Source organism: Onychostruthus taczanowskii, unplaced genomic scaffold, assembly GCF_017590055.1.
Source record: "Onychostruthus taczanowskii isolate IOZ18803 unplaced genomic scaffold, ASM1759005v1 scaffold32, whole genome shotgun sequence".
NCBI lineage: Eukaryota > Metazoa > Chordata > Aves > Passeriformes > Passeridae > Onychostruthus > Onychostruthus taczanowskii.
The window spans coordinates 1,705-21,502 of NW_024500572.1; the positions used below are offsets into that span (position 1 = coordinate 1,705).

Here is a 19,798-nt window from a genome sequence, read left to right on the forward strand (position 1 = left end):
GGTTAGGGGTGGCGTAAGGGATGGTTCACCTGCCACCCTCATGTATCCCCCACTTTGCCCCTCACGGCACCTGCTCCCCCCCAACCTCTTCTTGTCACCCTCGAGTTCCCTAGAGTAGCCTCTCGGCTTCACTGTGCCACCCTGGAGCCCCCCAGTTGCTCCTAAAGACCCCTTCTGCCTCTCAGCTGCCCCCATCCTCTGTGTCACCCTCCACCCCCTCCCCTCAGCCCCTTGTGACACCCTGCAGCCCAGTGATGCTGTCCCTCCAAACTCCTGTCAGATGCATCAAAAGGAATTTGGGCTGATCACACAGCATCTTCCCTGATCCACCCCATCCTATGCAGCACAGGTATGGCAGAGTCACAGACCAATGGAATACATCTTGATTCCTCCCAAAACATAAGCCAACCCGACACAGGAATTCTGTGAGACCAGGAGTTTGTGTGCACATATTAGTCTGGGGCAGTGGTTGTAACTGTATCTCATTTGGCTCACCTCATCCAGAGGTGAGAGGCTGCTAAGAGCCTCAGCAGACAGTACCTTGCTGCAGGTATCAGGCTTGATCTGGCACAGGACTGGGAGATCTCCATGTAGGCGGCCAAGGTTTATTAGAGAAATTGTTAAATTACAATGACTTGTATACAAAGATAAGCTGCAGTGCCTTCTGAAAGGCAAAGGTGTTTCTGACGCATAGAAACTGATACAGGTTACCCAGACACCAGTGACAGGCTTGACAGTAAATAACAATCACCTTGCAGTTCATCTTAGTGGAGTCAGTGTCTTCTACCTAGTACATCCAATGGGATGTGTACATTGTATCCGCACATAACTACTACCTCCTGCTGGCTGCCTTTCTGTCACCATCCATCTCAGCAGCACCTCTTCTGTCCCCGCTCCATCCCGGGAGCTCTCCCCTCCCTCGTTTGCTGTGTTTAAAAATCCAGAGCAACACATCTCTATGAAGCATTTCTAAATTCAACACGAGGCTGCTCTCATCTTTAACTGAATGGGGGAATAGGAAGATGCAGAACTCAACTCTGTTATTAGACCTTTAAACTAAAATTAAGAAAGAAAACCCCAAAACAAAAATCACTGTTCATTTCTCATGGAGAATTCAAATCTTTCACTGGTATGTTCCTAGGACTGTTTTTTTTCTGCTTGCACCAGTTAGCAATCACAGAGCTGTATCCCGGAGCACCGTGGCACTGTCCTGCTGGTGAGATGAGCCGTCAGAGGGCCACACAGACCAGTGCTGCTGTCCACACAGCCAGCATGAGGCTGGCAGTCAGTCTGGGTATGGGGTGAGGGTGCAGGGATTGGGTGCCTGAAGTGCAGGAGCAGACCTCGTAGCCGTTCTTCGAGCGGCTCTCGTTGTGCTGTCCTGGCCTGGAGCGCGCTCCTGTCCTGCTGCTCCCGGCTGCCTCGGGGGCGTCAGCCTGCATGTCGCTGCACACCAGCCAGTCCCTGGCGATGGACTGTGGGTATCTGGGCTGCACCTCCAGCTCACTGTCCAGCACCTTCCAGTACTCCTTGCCCTTGAAAAAGTAACTTGCACCTGCAAAGAGACCAAGACCCAAACAGGAGGTGAGTAGCGGTGGATGCCATCCTAGAGGAAGGTCAAAGGAGCACTTGGAGCAGTAGAGGAGCATTCCCACCCCAGCTGAGGCCCAGGGAGCAGATATCACTGCTTGTTGTCAATATCCCCTCTCGCTGCAGGAGGGATGCTCCAAAAGGGAAGGTAATGCTGTGCCTGCCCAGAATCTCTTACGTCAGCAAGCAGCCACCAGTGGATGGAGGTGGATGGTGAGCTGCCACCTGTTCTGTGCCGAGGCCCGGAGCAGATATGCCTCCCAGTGCTGTGGGTGTGTAGGATCAAGGCCCTGTGAACCCACAGCTGGACACATCATGCACTACTCTTCTTCTTGTAATAGGGCATGGTAAAGCTGGAGACCCCACTATCCATTAATGACCTGGGGTGTGTGCTTCTGACCCTGGGCTCAGAAAAATAACCTGAGCCTGCCAGGGCCCTGGGAACCTTCTGCTTTCAGGTGCGTGTTTTCCACTCTGAACCAGGAGGCTGTGAATTCTCTAAGCAGGCCCCATGTTCAGGAGGACTCCTACCTATGGGAATGTCACTCTCAATAGCTTTGGAAATTCAGCTTCAAAAGTCTTTGGAAGTGGCCTTCCCCTCTGCCTGGTTTAGTGATTGCCATTACACTGTTAGGTAGCCAGTAAATAAACCTTCAAAGTGCCACTTTGTTGTGAGTGAATAGGTGATTGTAAATATCTCCTGTGACAAAATTTTTGTGGTCTTTTCAGGGGGAAGAAACCACTGAGAAATCTCAACAGAAAAAAAGTTGTAACTCTGGGAAAACATCTTTAAAAGTATTTTCTGTCTGCATCCTCATATATGCAGCTAAAAATCCAATGATTACAAGACCGGTGAGGAACAAATCAGCCCATACTAGGACAAAACTCACTGCGAAACAGTGCATGTCAACTGTGTTCTTTTAACAAAGTGCAATAATTATCCCCCCACAATATTTTTGTTGCTCATTTAAAATAACAAAGTCCTCTAGTGAGCAATATGGGGAGCTCTGCCTGGAATCACACCTCTCTCTTCAGCTTCCAGTCACCAGGAACATCCCATCGGGCTCAGCATTTGCATTGGCAGGCAGGGTAGAAGGGGCTACAGCTCAATAGAGCACTGATTTTCTTTGCTGTGCTTTTTTAAACTGCCATACAGACTCACCGTCTGACCACCTCATGGCATCATCTAAAGGGCTGGGTATTCCCTTCCACGGAATGGCCTCTGAAGGATAGCCGGGATCCATCCTCCGCTCATGGTCATCATAGCACCAGTAGAGACTGTCCTTAAAGAAATAAGTCTTGTCATTGTGAGCCCAGGAGAAAGCAGCATCAATTCCTCCCAGAGGCAGGCCGAAGTCTGAGATGGGCCGTGGGTACCCTTCCTCCACATTGTTGTCTTTGAAGACCCAGTATCTGTCTCCTGTGGAAAGGAAACAAGCACAGAAAAAAAACCCCATTTGTTTCACAGCCTAAATGAGTATTTCCACACAGATGAGGTGAGCTAATATTTTGTTATCTACTGCGGTACAAAGTCTCGGGGTTGAGCTCTGGGCATTTAAGGATGGAAATAAGAAGGGGTCAGCCCGTGGGGGTTTCTGGTTTCCACCCCCCCTCCATGGGGGAACCTCTGGCTTTGAATAACTTTTTGTCAGGCTGTCCATGGACATAGCCCTGCTTTGCTGCTGAAAGCGTGACTGTCCCAGGACAAGAACACACTGACAACATCAGTACAGCTGTCACTTTTATATATTTCATGGAGGCATTTGATTTTCTGCCCCTTGGATTTCTGCCTGATATCCAAAGAAACAAAGCAGCTTTTGTGGGCAAATTGGGCAATTTCTGCAGACTATATGGCTCCTGAGAAGCCAAGTGTAGTCCACTCTGGAAGAGAAATAACCACTTTCTAGGGCCAGATGGGCTGAGAGACCTGTGCATTATGAGGATGCACAGGGACTGGATACATCCCATACAAGCAGCTCACTGCTCTTCAAGGGTCTTACACAGCTGCCCCTTTGGCCTGACTTTGGACAAGAAAGAACAAGCAAATGAACCCAGATGTCTCAATTTGTTCATAGTTCTCTAACCACTGGGACAGTCTTTCTTCTTTTACAACACCTATTTAGGAACATGCAGTGCCCTTTTGGGTATCGCATAGCCTATTTTAAGGAACAGAGTTTCTCCTTCCTTGGTTTTCTAAAATATCTGAGGAGGCCCTTAAATGGATGCCCATGTATCAGCAGCAGGACCTTAGAGGCTAAGGTAATTTGTGTTCTTTGGTTTCAGTCCAGGGATCAATGAAACAGCACTGGAGGGAGAGAATGAGTCATATTTTATAGCTGGAAAGAAAATTCTGAGATTATGTTGGGAGCCAGGCAGGACTAACACACACAGAGAATGCATGTCTTGGAACAAGATGTCAGCTGTGGCACATCTGGAATTCCAGCCTCCTGAGCAGCTTGGAGGAGCCCCCAGGAGACCTGTGCTCCTGCTTGGTTGTATGTTCATTCCCAGCAGGGAGAGAAGGAAGTGACTGAGGACCGCTGTGGTCTGCAGACCTGACTGGGAGGATCTAGAGCCAGGCATAAAGGGTGGCACACTCCTTAAGGTGGCCCCATTCCCTCTGGGAAAGCAGAGTAGGGCAGGCTGCCTGAGGCAGACCCTTCCATAGGCTGTTCCACGGAGAGATGCAGGGCTCAGTGTGCCGGTGGTCCAGGAGGGTGTTGGCTGCACTTGGAAAGGCCTTCTGCAAGCCTAGGGGCTTGTGTGGGACATGAGCCATCTCTCTGGCCTGGCTGGGGGAACTGAAATCAAATTACTGCTTCCAGAAGTGCTTGGTTCAGCAGTTCTGAAACCGATAATTGCACCATGTTTCAAGCAGAACGGTCGGGAGACAAAAAGCAATTTCCAAATGGGAAGAATAGACGGCTGGGATGTGTTTAGCACTTCAAGTGCACAACCTTGGTGAAACGAGAGTCAGGGCTTGCCAGGGTCTTGGGTGACACTGAGTGCATGGGTGGCATCTAACCAGCACAGGTAGATGGTCTCGGACATTTGTATAGAAACCAAGAGCTAAACTGTTCCTCCAGCTCTTCTGAAATCAAAGCTTGCAAGTTTTTTTAAATAAAAAAAGAGATAATTATACTAGTAATTTTAAGAAAAAAACCACAGTAACAGAAATATAATTATTAAAACTGAAGGTCTTCTGTTTCATTTTTATTCCCTCTCTGGCTTTTTCTTTTCTCAGCAACAAATACTGAAAAGAGAAAAAGACAAAGGAGGAATGCACCACCTGTTAGTGTGTGTAGGGGTGGTTCCTGCTTCTGTTTCATTCTCGAAAAGCTCAGATTTTTGTTACATTTGGCTGAACTTTATCTTCAATGACATTTCCCTCATTTTCTGGGGAACATGACCGTTACCTTTTGCTTGCCCTCCCTGCCAGCTCATTTCTCCTGGCCTTGCACACGGACAACAGGATTCAGACCGGCACTCGAGTTGTTTAACATGTGGCACTGGTGTCTCCTGCCTAGCACCACATTCTATATCTCCAGCACCATGTTTGCTCTCACCTTTGAAAAAGACAATCTTGTGGTCACTAGTTCTCTCGTAGACTGCGTCCAGGCTGTCCAGGTTGAGCGGCAAGCCCCGCCAGAAACGGTGAATCTGAGCCGGCTGGAGGGAGACCAAGTGCTTATTGCGAGTCAGTCTCCAGAAGTACTTGCCTGGAGGGACAGACTGGACATTACTGAACCACACTCAACCCACCTTCCCCGGGGGGGTGAATGTCAGGTGGGTGGCAGCAGCAGGAAGCAAAGCATGTGACATGGGAGCCAAGATTTAGAGTCATCCTACTTTCCAGCAGCAGCTGCAACTGCTTTCTATTTCTGGCAGTCATTAGAAGAAATCCCTTTCTTTTTTGGATTAAAATAATCCTCTGGACATTGAGCTGGAGCTCTTATACCCCTGGCCACAGCATGCGGGTCCTCCCTCCCTCTCTGCTCGGGACCTCCTGCAAGCTGGTGGGGCCAGGCACTGACAGCCTTAAGCAAGAGCTTCCAAAAAAAAAAATCCCTGTTCCTCCTCTCCTGGAGCAGCCACAGCTTCCTGCACACAGGATGTCCAGCTGCTTTCATGTTTGGAAATGTCTAGGATGTTACAAAGAAACACAAATACCAGACAGGTTGTTTTGTAATGAAGAAAAGGAGTGAGAAAATAAAGGAGGAGGAAAACATCTGAATAGATCTGGCAGGGTTGAGGTGGGGAAGGAGGCAGTTAAGGACTTTAGTACCATCTAGAGGTGCAGGATACTAAACAGAGACTGCAGTCCTGTGGAGCTTTGTCCAGGACAAATGTACTGGTGGTGCCACCAAATGCATTTCAACACCTGCAGCAGCACTGCCCCAGCTAGGAAAGAGTATTTTGGGGATTTCTGAAATGTTTTGGATAGTGTAAAAGAAAACAGATTTAGTGGGAAGGATGACAAACATCCTTCCTTTGTGGGAAGGATGACAAACTTTTTCCTGCTAAAAGAGCCTTATACGGGATTTCCCGAGGAGTCTTCGTGGTTTTCAGGGGCAACTCCAAACCCAATTCTGTGTTGGCTCTGGGATTCTCAGCCTTTCTGCAGCACATTTCATGCTGTATTGTCTCCAGAGAGCTCCACAGAGTGACATGAGCCAGAGCAAGATGTTTAGGAGGCAACTCTCAACTTTGTCTTGTATTTGTTATTGTCCATTAGAAATTATTGCACATTATTTGAGTCTGGTCTTGCATGAATTTCTGGGGGGAGATAAGCAATAGAAACCAAAGATGCATCTTCAGATTTCTATGCCCCACACACTCAGGTTTGTTTTCTCCAGGGCTGGCAGATTGTGACACCAGCTTTTAAAATTTTACAGAAATTGGGTCTTAGCCTAATAATGCAGGATGCAAAACACTTTAACATCTGCAGAGAGGGAGTTTTATTCTAATTATAAGGCTTTCTATCATAGTCTCGTTCTTCTGCTCCAGTGTGCTTATTTGCTCTGTCTTACTGAAACAGAAATTAATAATATATTCCAATATGGTAGGAATTGCCATAATTACGGATTCTTTTTAAGTATATAAAAATATCCCGAGGATTCAAATTTGGTGGCCTTTTTACATCAATGGAAACATATGTAATTAAATAAAGATAATTGCTGCATCTGTAATTAGCAAGGCACTAGACAAGGTCAGATTTCCACTTTTTTAGCAAGAAATACAGCTCAACTTAATTCCTTCTTTAGCAGATCAACACCTAAACTTCCAAGTGCCCTGGGCTCATTGCAGACACAAAGGGAAGCCTCAGTACTTTTGACACTTTGTCCCTTTGTAAGTGATGGGCTCAGCTGGTTAGCCACTGCAGCAGAGAAACCTTAAATCTACCCCAAAAGTCAGGAATAAATAGCCTGAGCTGTTGGTGACTTTGGTTGGGTTTTTATAAGCTATCAGAAAGAAGAAAGAAAATAAAGCACTTAAGTAGCAAGGAATTCTGAATGAGAAAGCCCCAGTCTGCCTGGGCTCATGATCTGCCACGGCCCAGCCTGCTCACCAAAGTGCTGCTGTTGCATGGATGATCATCAGCCGAAGCCAGCTCCATTGGAGAACTGCTGCCATTAGCATGCAGGAATAATTTAAAAACCAAAAGCCCAACCCCATATTAGTTTAAAAAGCTCAATTTAAACCCTTCTCTGAGCTGAAAAACTGAACACGATGAAAGCCAAGTGTGAGGTCCTGCCGCACCAAGATGTGGACGATGTGCTTCCTGTAGTTTCAAGTTATTTTGATCCCAGCTGTGTTCCACACTCTCCAGACTTTGGCAAGACTGCTGCACACACCATGCAGATGCACACACAGGCCAAAGGTTTTTAAAACTTTGTGAGTCTGTGGTGAGGCACCTTCATCAAAGTAAGCGGTGATTCCAAAGAGCAGAGAACCACCGTTGCCTTCGAAACAACAAGCCTGTGAGGTCTGGGGAGCTCCAGTCCCGGTGCCTTTGCGGTGGCTTCTTTCCATCTAGGGAGCCAGCAGGACCAGCTCATAACAAAATGCCTATTGAGGGGCAAAGCTCAGCACTAGAGATTATTTACTCTGCCCTAAAGGTGACATCCCCTCTCCTTGGTGCACAGGATAGTTCGGGGGGGCAACAATGTGGGCTGCAAGTAAAGTGCTGGTGGCAAATGTGCAGTTGGCATCCGCTGACCCAGTGCTCTTTACATCTGCTTTTTGGCCTGCAATAAATATATCCAAAAATAGACACAGAGATGTATTTCTCTTTACTTCATCAATTTTTCTCCTCTGAGGGACAGACAGCCGTTTATCCTGACACCAGTTCATGTCTTTGAGTTTCCCTTCTTCACTGTGTCTTTTTGGAGCTGGCATCTGAACAAATAATGTCGTGGAACAGTCCCCATATTGTGCTTCAGAGCACAGGCGACAACAAATTCTCTGGAGCACTTTTGCTGTTCTTGCTTGTGACCCAAGGCTCACGCTGTGATACCCAGATGCCAGGACACTGCTGCTCATCCCTGGAGATGAAAATACTTCTGCTTACCTGGTGGATGGCTTTGGGGTGGCCAAACAGTGGCCAGGGATGCAAAGAAACTCCCATGGGCATGTTTGCATCTTGGAAATATGAGAAAACAAGCCCAGAGAGTCCAGCCTACACAGGCTCTGCTGAGCTCAGAAGGCACAGATGGGATCCTCATCAACAGCTGGGCATCTCAGGAACACAGTGCCAGCAAGTGTTCACTGGTACAAAACCAGATGGTCCTCAATTGTGTGTACACTGTCTTTGAGAGATGTGCAGCAAGCAGAATTAGGGAAGGTGAAGCGTGGGAGGAAAGGAAGGCTGGAGGTATCCAGGAAGAAAGCAGTGGAGTGTTGTTGCTGCTCTGCTCATCCTTGGTTCAGCCTCAATTTTGACTTTTTGATAGCACAAATATCAGATTTTAGTCCTTCACTGAGCAGTCCAGTGTGATGAATCGGAGTAAAAACTGCTGTGCTGGATTGTCACTAGTCCGGCCACACACTCAGGTATGAGATGCCTCCCTGGGTCTGTGGAAGCAGCCCACAAACCCCAGCCAGCTCATTCTCACCACCCACTCCAGCCCATCCCACACTGCACTGCCTCTGGTGCTGCCACATCAAAGCCACCACAGCGTGGCACAGGCAGAGACCCCTGGCGCTCACCTTTGAAGAAGAAAGCCTCTCCCCGGATCTGGGCCACTGCATCGAAATGTGTGTTACACCTGTTGGGCACGTCCCGCCTGAGCCTGTGGAGAGATGCCCAGGTGAGCAGGGCCCAGGCAGGCAGTGAGGCATCGTGTCCCCCCTCCATGCCTCCCATCCCAGAGACTTAATCACCCCTGCTCCTGGAGAAGTCTACAGGCTGTGCCCATCTGTCACTCCTCATGCTCAAGCCCAGCCATGTGCACAAGGATTTCCAAGGCGAGGTCAGCCAAACCTCAGCCTGAAGACAGCTTGGGTTGACAACCCTGAGCCACTGGACACCATTGCTGGGAGTCGAGTGAGGACACGCTCTGCATCCACCAGCTCGTGTAGCTGGTGAGGGCTGAGCTGGCTTCCTGCTCCCGGTGGCACAGCGTAGCTGGGCCAGCTGCCCCAGGGCAGCAGGACATGGAAAACAGCCAAGCAGCCTCTCACTCCATCAGCTCAGGATGCCACTGCTCCAGGGCTGAGCTCCAAAGTGCCAGTGAGAGGTGACAGAGTTGCAAAGGAGAAAGCAGCTGAGCTTAAACAGAGGGACCTGGAGGAGCCATGTGATGTCCCGTGAAATCTACCGGGTGAAAGCCAGCTGGCAAGTGGCAGCTGAGATATTGAGCAGCTTTAACAAGATGGGTGGGGAAGGCACAGAGTACGAAGGACTGAGAGAGCCACAAAGCCCACATAAGAAATTATGACTGACGGAGGAACAAGGAGAGGATGCTGGGAATACTCATGGAAAAGCTGCTGTGGGTGACAAGGAAGCATGAATCTATTCTGCTGATAGAAAAATTGTGCTGGGCTGCCAGCAGCAGCTTCTTTGCTCTTTGACCACAAAATGACAGATGTGGAGGCAAACCCCATCCACTCTCCCAGCATACAAGGCAGGAACAAGGGGATAGCATGAGCAAGTGTCCTGCTGCTCCTGCTGCTGGTATGAGGTGGTGGCCTCTTACAACAGCAGGGAGAAAGGCTCTCGTATATCTGGGTCCAAACATGGCCATAAGGAGCCTGGTGGACAAGCGTCTTTAGAAGCTACGTGCGGAGAAATGTAACTAGTGGCATTTGGCATGTTCAAACAAAAGGAGCACGAGGTGAAGGTGACATGCTCCATCTCTGCCGCTCTCAATTGGAACGCTTTTGGTGTCTGGCAAAAAATGTGTGTGACCATCACCTCCTGCCTTTTTGTCCAGTGTCCCTTCTTCTCTTAACTGTCCTGCTGTCTTGGTCAACATTAAGGAGCTATGTCCTACAATTCCCTTAATGAGGCCATGCTGGTTACTTGATGACACTCAGTGTAAGCAGCCCTTTGCCAATGCTAACCTGCATTGGAATAGGGCTATCGGTCCACTTGTTCCAATATTCACTCCCTCAGGTACATTAGGCAGTTGCTCTATGTGGTACAGTTCAGGTAAGTTATGTTTGTGCAATTCAGGATACTGCCGAGGAAGTTTGTTTAAAATTCCAGCAAGGATGAATTTACCTAAGGGTGATGGTGACAACTTTCCACTAATATTGAATTTTCCACTAAAATTGAATTTTAGCAAAATATCCAGAGATCCAGAGAGGAATATCAAAGCCAGAATGAGCAGGCAAGACACGGATGAAGCAGAGCTTCACTACTATACATCCTTTGCAGGAAAGGAAGAAATTTGACTTACGGGACAGTGGAGCGGTTCTCTGGCAGCTCTGGCAGGATTGGATGGTCATCTATTTTGCTTACTTCAGGCTTGGCTGTGGGGGACACAGATTCCCTGACTCCTGTGCAGAAAAGAAGCAGTAATGGGGAACACCATCCTCCCTACCAGCTCCACTCACCCCAGAGAACAGCTATTCCAGTGCGTCCTACCAGGAACAGGCTGTAGCCAGTTGAGGGACACAAACTTACCATAGAGTTGCCAGATCCGGACTTTGTCCTCGTAAGGCAGGTCATACTTCAGAGGATCCCCCACTGGACCTTGGTAGTAGGGTCTCATGATAGACTCTATGGCAGAGATGTGGGTCAAGCCGATGGCATGGCCAAACTCATGGACAGCTACAGCAAATAGGTCCATCCCATGAGTGTCTGGAGATAAGGATAAAATTGAAGTAAAAGTCACTAAGTGCGGAGAGTAATTTGGGTGGGCTGCAGGGGCAGTAAGAGAAAGTGTAGGTTTATCTCACATAAACTGCAAAGAAGAGCTTTTGAATAGGTAAAGTTTGAAAAAGATATTTTTTTACAGTTGGAGATCATATGAAAATGGAAAGCAAGCCAGACTTCAGCCTACACCCCTCTTATTTCCAGATCACTGTCGGCACCTGAGAAAAAGCTGGACAAAGGGCTGAGACAGCAACCGCATCGCCACCATCTGCTGAGCGGCACTGCAGAAGCTGGGCCAGAGCAGTCACTCCCTGCGTCTCATGCCTGCTGCAGCTGCTGACATAGCCTTTGCATTGGCCAGAATACTAGATTTCTGCAGCCACCAGCCAGGAGCTCATCACATCCTGTGACAATGAGCCAAGCCATGAGCCAAGGAGCCCACGGCGCTCTGCGGGGCTTTCCCTGCCTGGCCTCGCACGATGCTGCCCCGGCCAAATCCATCCCTCAGCCTTCCTGTATGCACACAAACGCAGGAATGTTCATCTGCTTATCGACCACCAACCTGCTCATCTCACTGCTGCCCTGACACAAGTAGGTGACTGTGTTCAGCTTGTTTTTAGAGGATTTACCATCTTCTCCTGTTACACATCTTGTGCTGATGGGACTGCAGCTCTTGTGTCTGCTGCCTTTGGCAAACACTTTGATCCTCACACACTACAATGGGTGTTAGGGAGACACTGTTCAACATCAATATCTCGAGACTTTGGTGGCTTTTTTCTTTCAGTCTGGGCTATCTCTACTATATTCTCTTTCCCCAAATTTCCTTATTTGCAGTCCAACCCCCAGTGCCTCACACCACACCCCACATACAGACCAATCCAGACCTCTCCAGAGTGAGACAGTCATGTAAGGGATTAATGCTCATTTCCAAACACACGCCACTGCTACCAAAGCAAAGGAGGAGCTGCTCCCGGGAACTGTATAGGACTGAGCCTGCTTGGTGCATTCTCACCACCCAGACAGGCTGGGCCATATGCCCATGCAATTTCTGCCCCTCTCTGCACAGCAATGTCCTGCAGGGCGATACCAGAAGGCAGCAATGATTTTAAGTGTGGTTCTTATAAAGATCATGATGTCAAGTATTGTAATAAAGAAGCAGTGAGTTGTAAAGATCCCTGTGGAGCTTGGGGGAGTGTCACATTCCCTGAGAATGACTGGAGACGAAAGATATGAGATGGCTGCTTTTTTGCACAAAAGTAGCCATAGCTGATCCTGGCCAGTCCTTAGTGCTCCTCACCCAGCTCAGGGTGCTGGAGCAGGGAGGAGATAGTCTTTGCTGAATTTTGCCTTTTCCTTCATGACTATTATTTACAGTGTCTGTAACCAGACGAGATTTTTATAACCTGTGCTGTTTTTCCTGGCAGTAAGAGAGAACAAGACATATGCTGTCTGACATTTTAATGCCAGACTGACAACCTTGGGGATATTTTTATTGTTGTTGTTTTTGAATCAGTGGAGAGAACAAAATAAATAAAAGATGAAGCTTGGATAGCTCCAAGATCTTCAAAATAGAGGGCATCTTTTTGCTGGCAGGCTCATCCCCTCATCCCTTGGTGGAGCTTGGAGGGGCACTCCCTACAGGAGCGCTGGCTCTGAGCTCGCTCCTTCACTGGAGTTTGTTTCACAGTGAGCACTCCCAACCACTAACTGCAAAACTGACTCCATCACTAAGACATTCCCTGTGGCAAACTACTGACCGCAATGCTTGCCTCTGCGCTGTATGTCTGCAGATCAAAATTGCTGTTTTTTTTTTTCCTTCCTGATAAGAGCCACCAGTTGGGGCTAGAAAGATGAAACAAGGAGCATGAAACAAGGAGCAGGTGTAATTCTCAAGAATCAGCCTGTCCAGACCTTTAACCTTCATCTCAAGACCTCTTACGGCACCCCTGGTGAACACTCCTGCCCATGAACACTCAGGGGGACGGATGCAGGTCAACCGGTGGGCAGGAAGAAGGTATTAGCTTGTTTCAGAGAAGACAGTTAGGTTTAAACAAAGCCATTAAGCTGAAGCAGCAGGATCCCACTAGGAGGCTGGTGGAGGAGGTGGCATGACACGTAAATTAGCAGCTGGTGGCTGCAGAGAAGACTTTCTGTCAAAACACGCCTGACACAAAGGCTGGGGACCTGATCCCCACAGACGGTTTTGCAACTGAGGAGCACTTGCCTCTGATACTCTCTCTGCTAATTAAAATTCTGCTTTGGCCAGATGAGATGAAGATAAAAAAGAAAAGAAATGTAGCTTGTAACCATCCTGATGCTAGGTAATGGACAGGAGATGGCAGGAAAAAACTAGGCCTTTTTCCCAGCACAACACAGAGCCCTTTACACGTAGGTCAGCTAACAGTACACTTTAAAAACAGGAAAGTGGGACATGTGGCAGTGAAGGCACCCATAAGGTGTCAAAGGCAGAGAATGCAGTCCCCATCCAAGAGTTCCAGCAACCGCATACCTAACCTACAACCTTCCAGGTCTCAGAAGAGATGGGGACTGTGGCTGGGTGATGGTGAGCTCTGCAATTGCTGACAGGATGAGAAATATGGAGATGCCATTGAGGCTTCCAGGAACATAAGAGTGTCCTTAACACTGCCTGGGTTGATTTTGCTTGCAAGAGGAATCAGATGACTTCAGGGATCCTGAAGCCTAGGGTGAAGGTGGGGCAGAGGCTAAACCGCTCTGAGCCACCAGAGCAGAGCAGAAGAGGGAAACGATGAGCCCTTGAGCTTGGCTGCAGCTCTCCCACCCTGACCTACCTGATGATCGGAAGGTCCAATATTCGTCATCATCAAAATGAGTGTCCCCTGCTGTGTGATGGTCTCCGGGGAAGAAAGCATGTGCCACCGTCCCACCAGGCCCATCAAAGGGATAGCCGTCATTGTGATCTGCCTTGGAGAAGTCTATCTGGATGTCAGCATTGTTTCCGGCCACTTCATGGAAATTCAGCGGAGTGATGTCACTCCAGACCTTCAGGGCATAGTACATTAGGGCTCGGACAGTGTCATGGCCCAGGTGGGACTCTTTTGGGAAGGTGCGAACTCTGAAACAAAGAGGGCAAAAAAGAGTATGAGTCAGTAGCACAAAAGATCTCCAAGAACAACCAGAACTGCAGGTGCCTGGTGCCTCAGAGCAACAGTGAGGGCTTCAGAGTTTTTTGCGGTTTTGGGCTGAGCTGGAATAGAAGAAAAGTCAATGTTTCTTGTATAACCCAACTTTGAAAAAGAATTCCTAATATTGTTGATTTACTAGAGGAGATGAAAAGACAAAGATGCAACAAGGCACCTTGGCTTCTAAAGGAGTATATTTAGATAATCTTTCGTTGGCAATTTTGACAAAAATATACACACTTTCCAAGCAAATGTACTGTTGACTGAGTAATGATTGACAAAAGCCTGTTTGGATGGATAACTGCTGGCCAGCTCTACCCCAGTAATAACAGATACTTTCTTTTTTGTGCACCAGCATACCAGCCAAAGTGTTTTCATGGTTTGACAGATTTTTAAAGGCTGAAGCAACAATTATGACCACATCACTTACCCTGCTGCGTAATACGGCTGTGACAGCATCACTCAGTACCACACCACTTCCCGTCACCAACGGGCAGTGATGACCTGACTGCACTTCACGAGGTAATTACAAGCATCAGAAGGGGATGTCACACCACTCGAGCTCTTCCTGAACAGTGATTTGAGTGCTGGGAGACAGCATGGATGTGAAAAAGGGAGTAGGAGCAACTTGCTTGCTGAGGTTGGGAACACATCCCACACCCTCAAGAGACAGGCAGCCCAAAGTAGGCACCACCTTCGGGCTAGCGCAAAACTAGTCAGGGTTGACTCTCTGATAGAGCAAAAAAGGATTCATGAAAATAAGCAGAAATCTCACTAACAGTTCCTCTGAAGCACTTGGGAAGCTCATCCTAGAGACAGTGGGAATGAGTGGGTGAATCAGGAAAAACACATCATAGCCAAATGAGAAAAAATCATTCTTATCTTTGCCTTTGCTACCCCTTGACTCTTAGGGCAAAGAAAAACCTTATTGACTAATCTAAAGGAGTTACATGCATGTAACACCAGATGATTGTAGGGCTTCAAAGAAAACACATTTGTAAAGGAGACAGCACAGAGGTATGAACAGTATTAGCGTGGGATTAGAAAAGACAATTTTCAGGCAATTTTTAATTTATAGAAGACATTGTGCCAGGATGTAATCCTCTATAGTACAGAGAAAAAGGCCACCTGGATTCCAGATATTCATTAAATAGCTGTCTTCATCTTTCATAACACTCCTTGGGACTTAGGTAAAACCTTTGCTGCTTCAATTTATACTAAGTAAGTTATTATACATGTAACACACACCATGTTTAGCCCAGGAATTATGACCTTTCTCCAGGATCATGGTGCCTAAGGCAGAGTGCCAGAGTCACATTTAGGGACATTATCTGCTCTTTCCTCCCTAAGCCCTGTTCACCATGTGAGCTATTTTCCTTTCCTTTTCTTTCCAGCTGTAGAATGAAGATGATAAATCAGATCTCCCTTGTACAAGGTTGGTGGATAAAAAACCCTGTCTAAAGAAACAAATATTATTAATATTCATCCCAAGGTCTGACCCCAGAAGCATTAGATTAAGGCAGAAAGAGAATCAATACCTACTTTACTTCTTCTAAAAAGTCCTACACCTCTGAGCTGATCCACATTTTATTCATATGCTGCAGGTGTAAGTGAAAAGTCCCTCATCCTTTATTCATTATCACTGTCATTTTTTAAGATAATCCCATCAGGGTTTTTTTAATTCACCATCTAATTTGATTGCTGGAGCTCTGCTAATTGTTTTCAATGAGATTAGGAAAACACTATTATGCTGATAATAGTTTGTTGGCCTTGCGTCACCCAATTTCACTGAAAAGGAGGCACATTTCTAACACCATGCAGATAAAAAAAGCTTCCTCCTACCTTAAATTATTACTATTTCTAGTAGTAGTAAATGGTGCTTAGGTTTCCATTGAAGAGAAATACTCCTTCTTCTTGGATGTCAATCGCTTCTGAGATTCCTCTTACAGAACTCAGATCTTGGGCAAAAGCCTGATGTGAGTAATTGGAGAGAAAGCTCTCTGCTCCAAACAGCCTCTGCCAGCCAGAGGGAGGATGATAAGGACTGGACTGCTCAGTCCCTCCAGCTACCCCACCAACACTGCCCTAAACTGTAGGGTCAGTCACATCCCTCTGCAAATCACACTCTGGGGCCTCCTGAGGAGTGTCCATCCCTGTGGCGGATGGGGCTGCAGGAGGGAGCATCAACCACAACACTGGAACTGGCAGCTGCCGAGCAGGATGTGGTGCTCAGGGACATGACTGGATACCAAGGAGAAAATTTCCCCTCTGTGTTTAGTGCTCAGCGAGGCAGCAGCACTGCCATGCAAAGAATGCTGACTCTCACACAGCGCTGCCAGTCCTTCGTGTGTCCCCTGAGTCACCTCCTTTGCTTGATCCATTCCAAACAGACTGAATGGTTAATAAGTAGAATGGTTAATAAGTAGAGACTATAAGAAGAGACTATAAATACTATAAGCAGAGACTATCTAGAATGGTTAATAAGTAGAGACCAGAGAGGACTGATCTGCCTCTCTTTGCCACTGAGGGGCGCTCCGACCTATTTTGATTTCTGGGCTCCTTATTGGTTTTTGTCCTCCAAAAGACAAAAGTGGGAAAGCATCAGTGATGGATGAGAAATCAATAGCTCATTAATGAAGGCACTCCTTTACTTTCCCAGCCCTGAAACCACAGACAAATAAAAAAAATGCACAGAACTACCAAATATGGCAAGCTAAGGAGTGCTTGATAAACCCACACTGATTTTTCTTGGAAGGGGAAGGAAGAGGGGAAAGTTGAAAGGTAGATACTTGCTGCCTTGGCAAAGGTGCTTTTCCAGCTGCCTAGAGGCATCCACGGCACAGCAGCCCTGATCCAGTGGTATCCTGGCAGTGCTGCAACACTGCCATTGTCTGCAGGAAGAAGGCAGCACGTGTTGGAACCCTCCATCAACCCTCTCCCAGCACTTAGGCTATCAACCAAAAATGTTCAGTTTTTCATTCTCCTGCCCTTTATCACAGACAGAACACCAGTCACCCCCAAGCCACTGTGCCTCCACACACCTGCCTGCTCTCTGCCTCAACTGCTCGGGGATTTTCCTATGAGGGTCTGAGTTGCCTGTGTCAGGGGCATTACAATAACCTAAGGAAGCCTGACACTGACAGGTGACAGTCTGCCCACCTTGGGCACCTGTCAGCCCCAGACATGGGGGACAAAGCAGTCTGGGCTTTGGATGGGAGGCCCCCATGGCAGGATGCCACTGATTAAAGGAGGAAAGCAGGAGGATCAGAACCGTTGTGGGGATGGGAGAGCAGAACTGGGGGTTGCACCACCTTTCTCTTGACTGCCACCCCTCCACGCCTGAGTAAATCCACCTGGGCTCAGGCAGTGGCTCCTCTCCTTGGGGGATGGCTAAGGACACTCACAGCAATGGTGGGCACTGACTGACTGGTGTCACTGCTCCTCTGCCAGTGGGCTCTGCTCCCAATCCGGCAGCCCACGGCCTGAGCATCAGTGTCAAAGACTGCAGCTCTGATCAGATGGCACAAGGGAGTAGTCTTTAACTACACACAGATGAAAGCCAGCTCAGTTCAGCACTGAAAGGAAAAAACTGGGCAATTTTAAAAGCTGAGCTTCCATGGCTCCCCGTTCCCCAGGGAGCTCGAAGCGTGCAGAGATGGGGCATGGCCCTGCTGCTGCACTTCCCAGGACTGTGGAGAAACAGCAAGCACTGGGAAGAAATGGAGATGTGCCAGCTATGAACTCCCCTTCTGTGGGGCGTAACCAGAAGCAATAAAGCAAAATCAGCAACTGAAAAACAAGGCTGCTAACATGAGGGGGAAGTGGCTGGGGGCAGCTCCGGTGCTGCTGCTGGGAGAGGGCATCCGCAGCACGCCACTCTCTCAGCAGCTGCCTAGGCACCTGGGGAGAGCACAGGGAAAATAAAATAATAACAAAAACAATCCTGTGAAAAGAAAATTTATACGCTGTAATATCCCAGAAACTCTACATGGAGATGAATCACAGAAAACCATCTATTTCTGATGAAGTAATGGGATACTACAAGGCTGTACTGTGAGCTGTGTAGGATGCAGCCTGTATCGTTTTGCTCCTTGGGCCCTCCAGTCCCACGGGTTGATTGTACTCAAAGGTAAAAAGAACCCTGAATGACCTGTATACCTATACAATTTTGTTTGCCCAAAACTGCATTCTCAATCAGTGCATGTGCCTGTTTTGAGGCCCTCCTTTCCTACAGCTCTGCTTACCTGTTTATTTCAGCCTTGCAGCTGTTCAGGTTTTTCATCAACTTTTAAATCCATGTAATAGTAGCATTTAGTTTTGTTTTCCCCTTTTAAAATCTTCAAACAATGTGTAAAAGGTAAGCGAGTAAAACTTTTGTGCCTCTATTGGCCGACTTTCAGGGCAGTTTCCAAAAAGCCAGTTTAATCTCAAGTGTTGGATATAAATACTACATTGGAGTTTCTGTAATGCTATAGTGTTCTGCTGGCTACAACCTACCATTGTAAAATACAGCCCTTTCTTGGACAAAAGACAAGATTCTTGACAGGATCGAAGAATAAAAAGCAGAAATTATGTTGTCAGGAGATGGATTTTTTTATGCCTTACATATAATATCGTCTCAGACCTCAACCCCTTTTTATGGCAATCCTTGCTGCAGCATCAGTTTCCAAGGGGGTGGGAGGTGGGGGATATGCCAGGGCTGCATCCACCAGAACAGCTGGACCCCATTTCACCTCCGCATTTCTCTCCAGCCAGAATTTGGGGATACTTTATCAGCACATCTGAAGTCCTGATGGCACCTGCAGTGCCAGTTCCCTGACCATGCTGCCCAGCCACAGGATGTCATTCAGATTTGTCAGGAGCTGCTGGGGTCAGCTGCTGTGCACAAGCTGTGCCCCTGCACTGGCTCTGGCAGCTCCCAGAACACCAGGGCAGGTTTTCTTTTTATCCCCAAAGGATTTTTCTCCTTTCTGAAATGTGAAGTTCTTCCTCTTTCCCCATAAAATCAGGCCTGGGCAACAGGGAGACAGACTGAGTTTTAATAACACAGTCACTTCACGACATGAAACCATTTATGAACCAAAGTTGCTTCTTACTGAAACTGAATTATGTTTATCTTTTCTCAAAATTAAGTCTCAAAGGAATCTGGAACATAGACCGAATCTCTGCTAAGTTTCAACATGTGTCGACAGTAACAACCAGGCTGAGATTTGCTACTGCAGTAGGAAGAGGACTCTCTCCAGGGGCTATGCCACGATCAAAAGAAAAACTTATTATTAATAAGGAGAACTTTTCGCAAGATCCACATGTGTTTTCAGGATGGTACAAGAACCTCGTGCTGCACACTGTTCTTAAAGGAAAAATCACTGCAGCACACAGTATATTTGAGGAAGGAAAAATGAGTCCCAAAAAGCACAAATCTTGGTGGGACAGGGATCAGTTTGCTTGCCAACCCTGACCTGCAGCACATTTCTGAAAGCTGGACCTGAACTTCTGTGTGTCAAAAGTGCAGAGGGAACCTGACACTGAGGGAAAAGTACTCACCTGTGGCAAGAATTAGGAGGAAAAAAAATTACTTTATTACCCAGAAAATGCTCCTACCCTTGGACTCAGATGGGGCAAGAGAAGAAGCTTCAGGCTTGGCAGCTGTCTGAGAAATCACAGAACTAATGAACTCAAGAAAAAAGATGCTCTAATAATCATTGCAACCCATCAAAAAGCTCCC

The 19,798-nt window shown here is 47.5% G+C and overlaps 1 protein-coding gene across 1 annotated transcript in view; it reads right to left on the reverse strand.

Annotated features, from left to right (window-relative positions):
* Positions 1-587: 587 nt before the first annotated feature.
* MMP17 (matrix metallopeptidase 17) overlaps positions 588-19,798 on the reverse strand; it is a 50,673-nt gene continuing 31,462 nt past the window's right edge. Inside the window, exons 4-10 of the mRNA XM_041410422.1 lie at positions 13,723-14,006; positions 10,721-10,897; positions 10,494-10,593; positions 8,800-8,882; positions 5,157-5,309; positions 2,753-3,010; positions 588-1,555 (exon numbers count right to left, since the gene is read on the reverse strand). Of these exons, the coding sequence (XP_041266356.1) occupies positions 1,230-1,555; positions 2,753-3,010; positions 5,157-5,309; positions 8,800-8,882; positions 10,494-10,593; positions 10,721-10,897; positions 13,723-14,006 (1,381 nt within the window). The 3' untranslated portion in view covers positions 588-1,229. The remainder of the gene's footprint in view (positions 1,556-2,752; positions 3,011-5,156; positions 5,310-8,799; positions 8,883-10,493; positions 10,594-10,720; positions 10,898-13,722; positions 14,007-19,798) is intronic.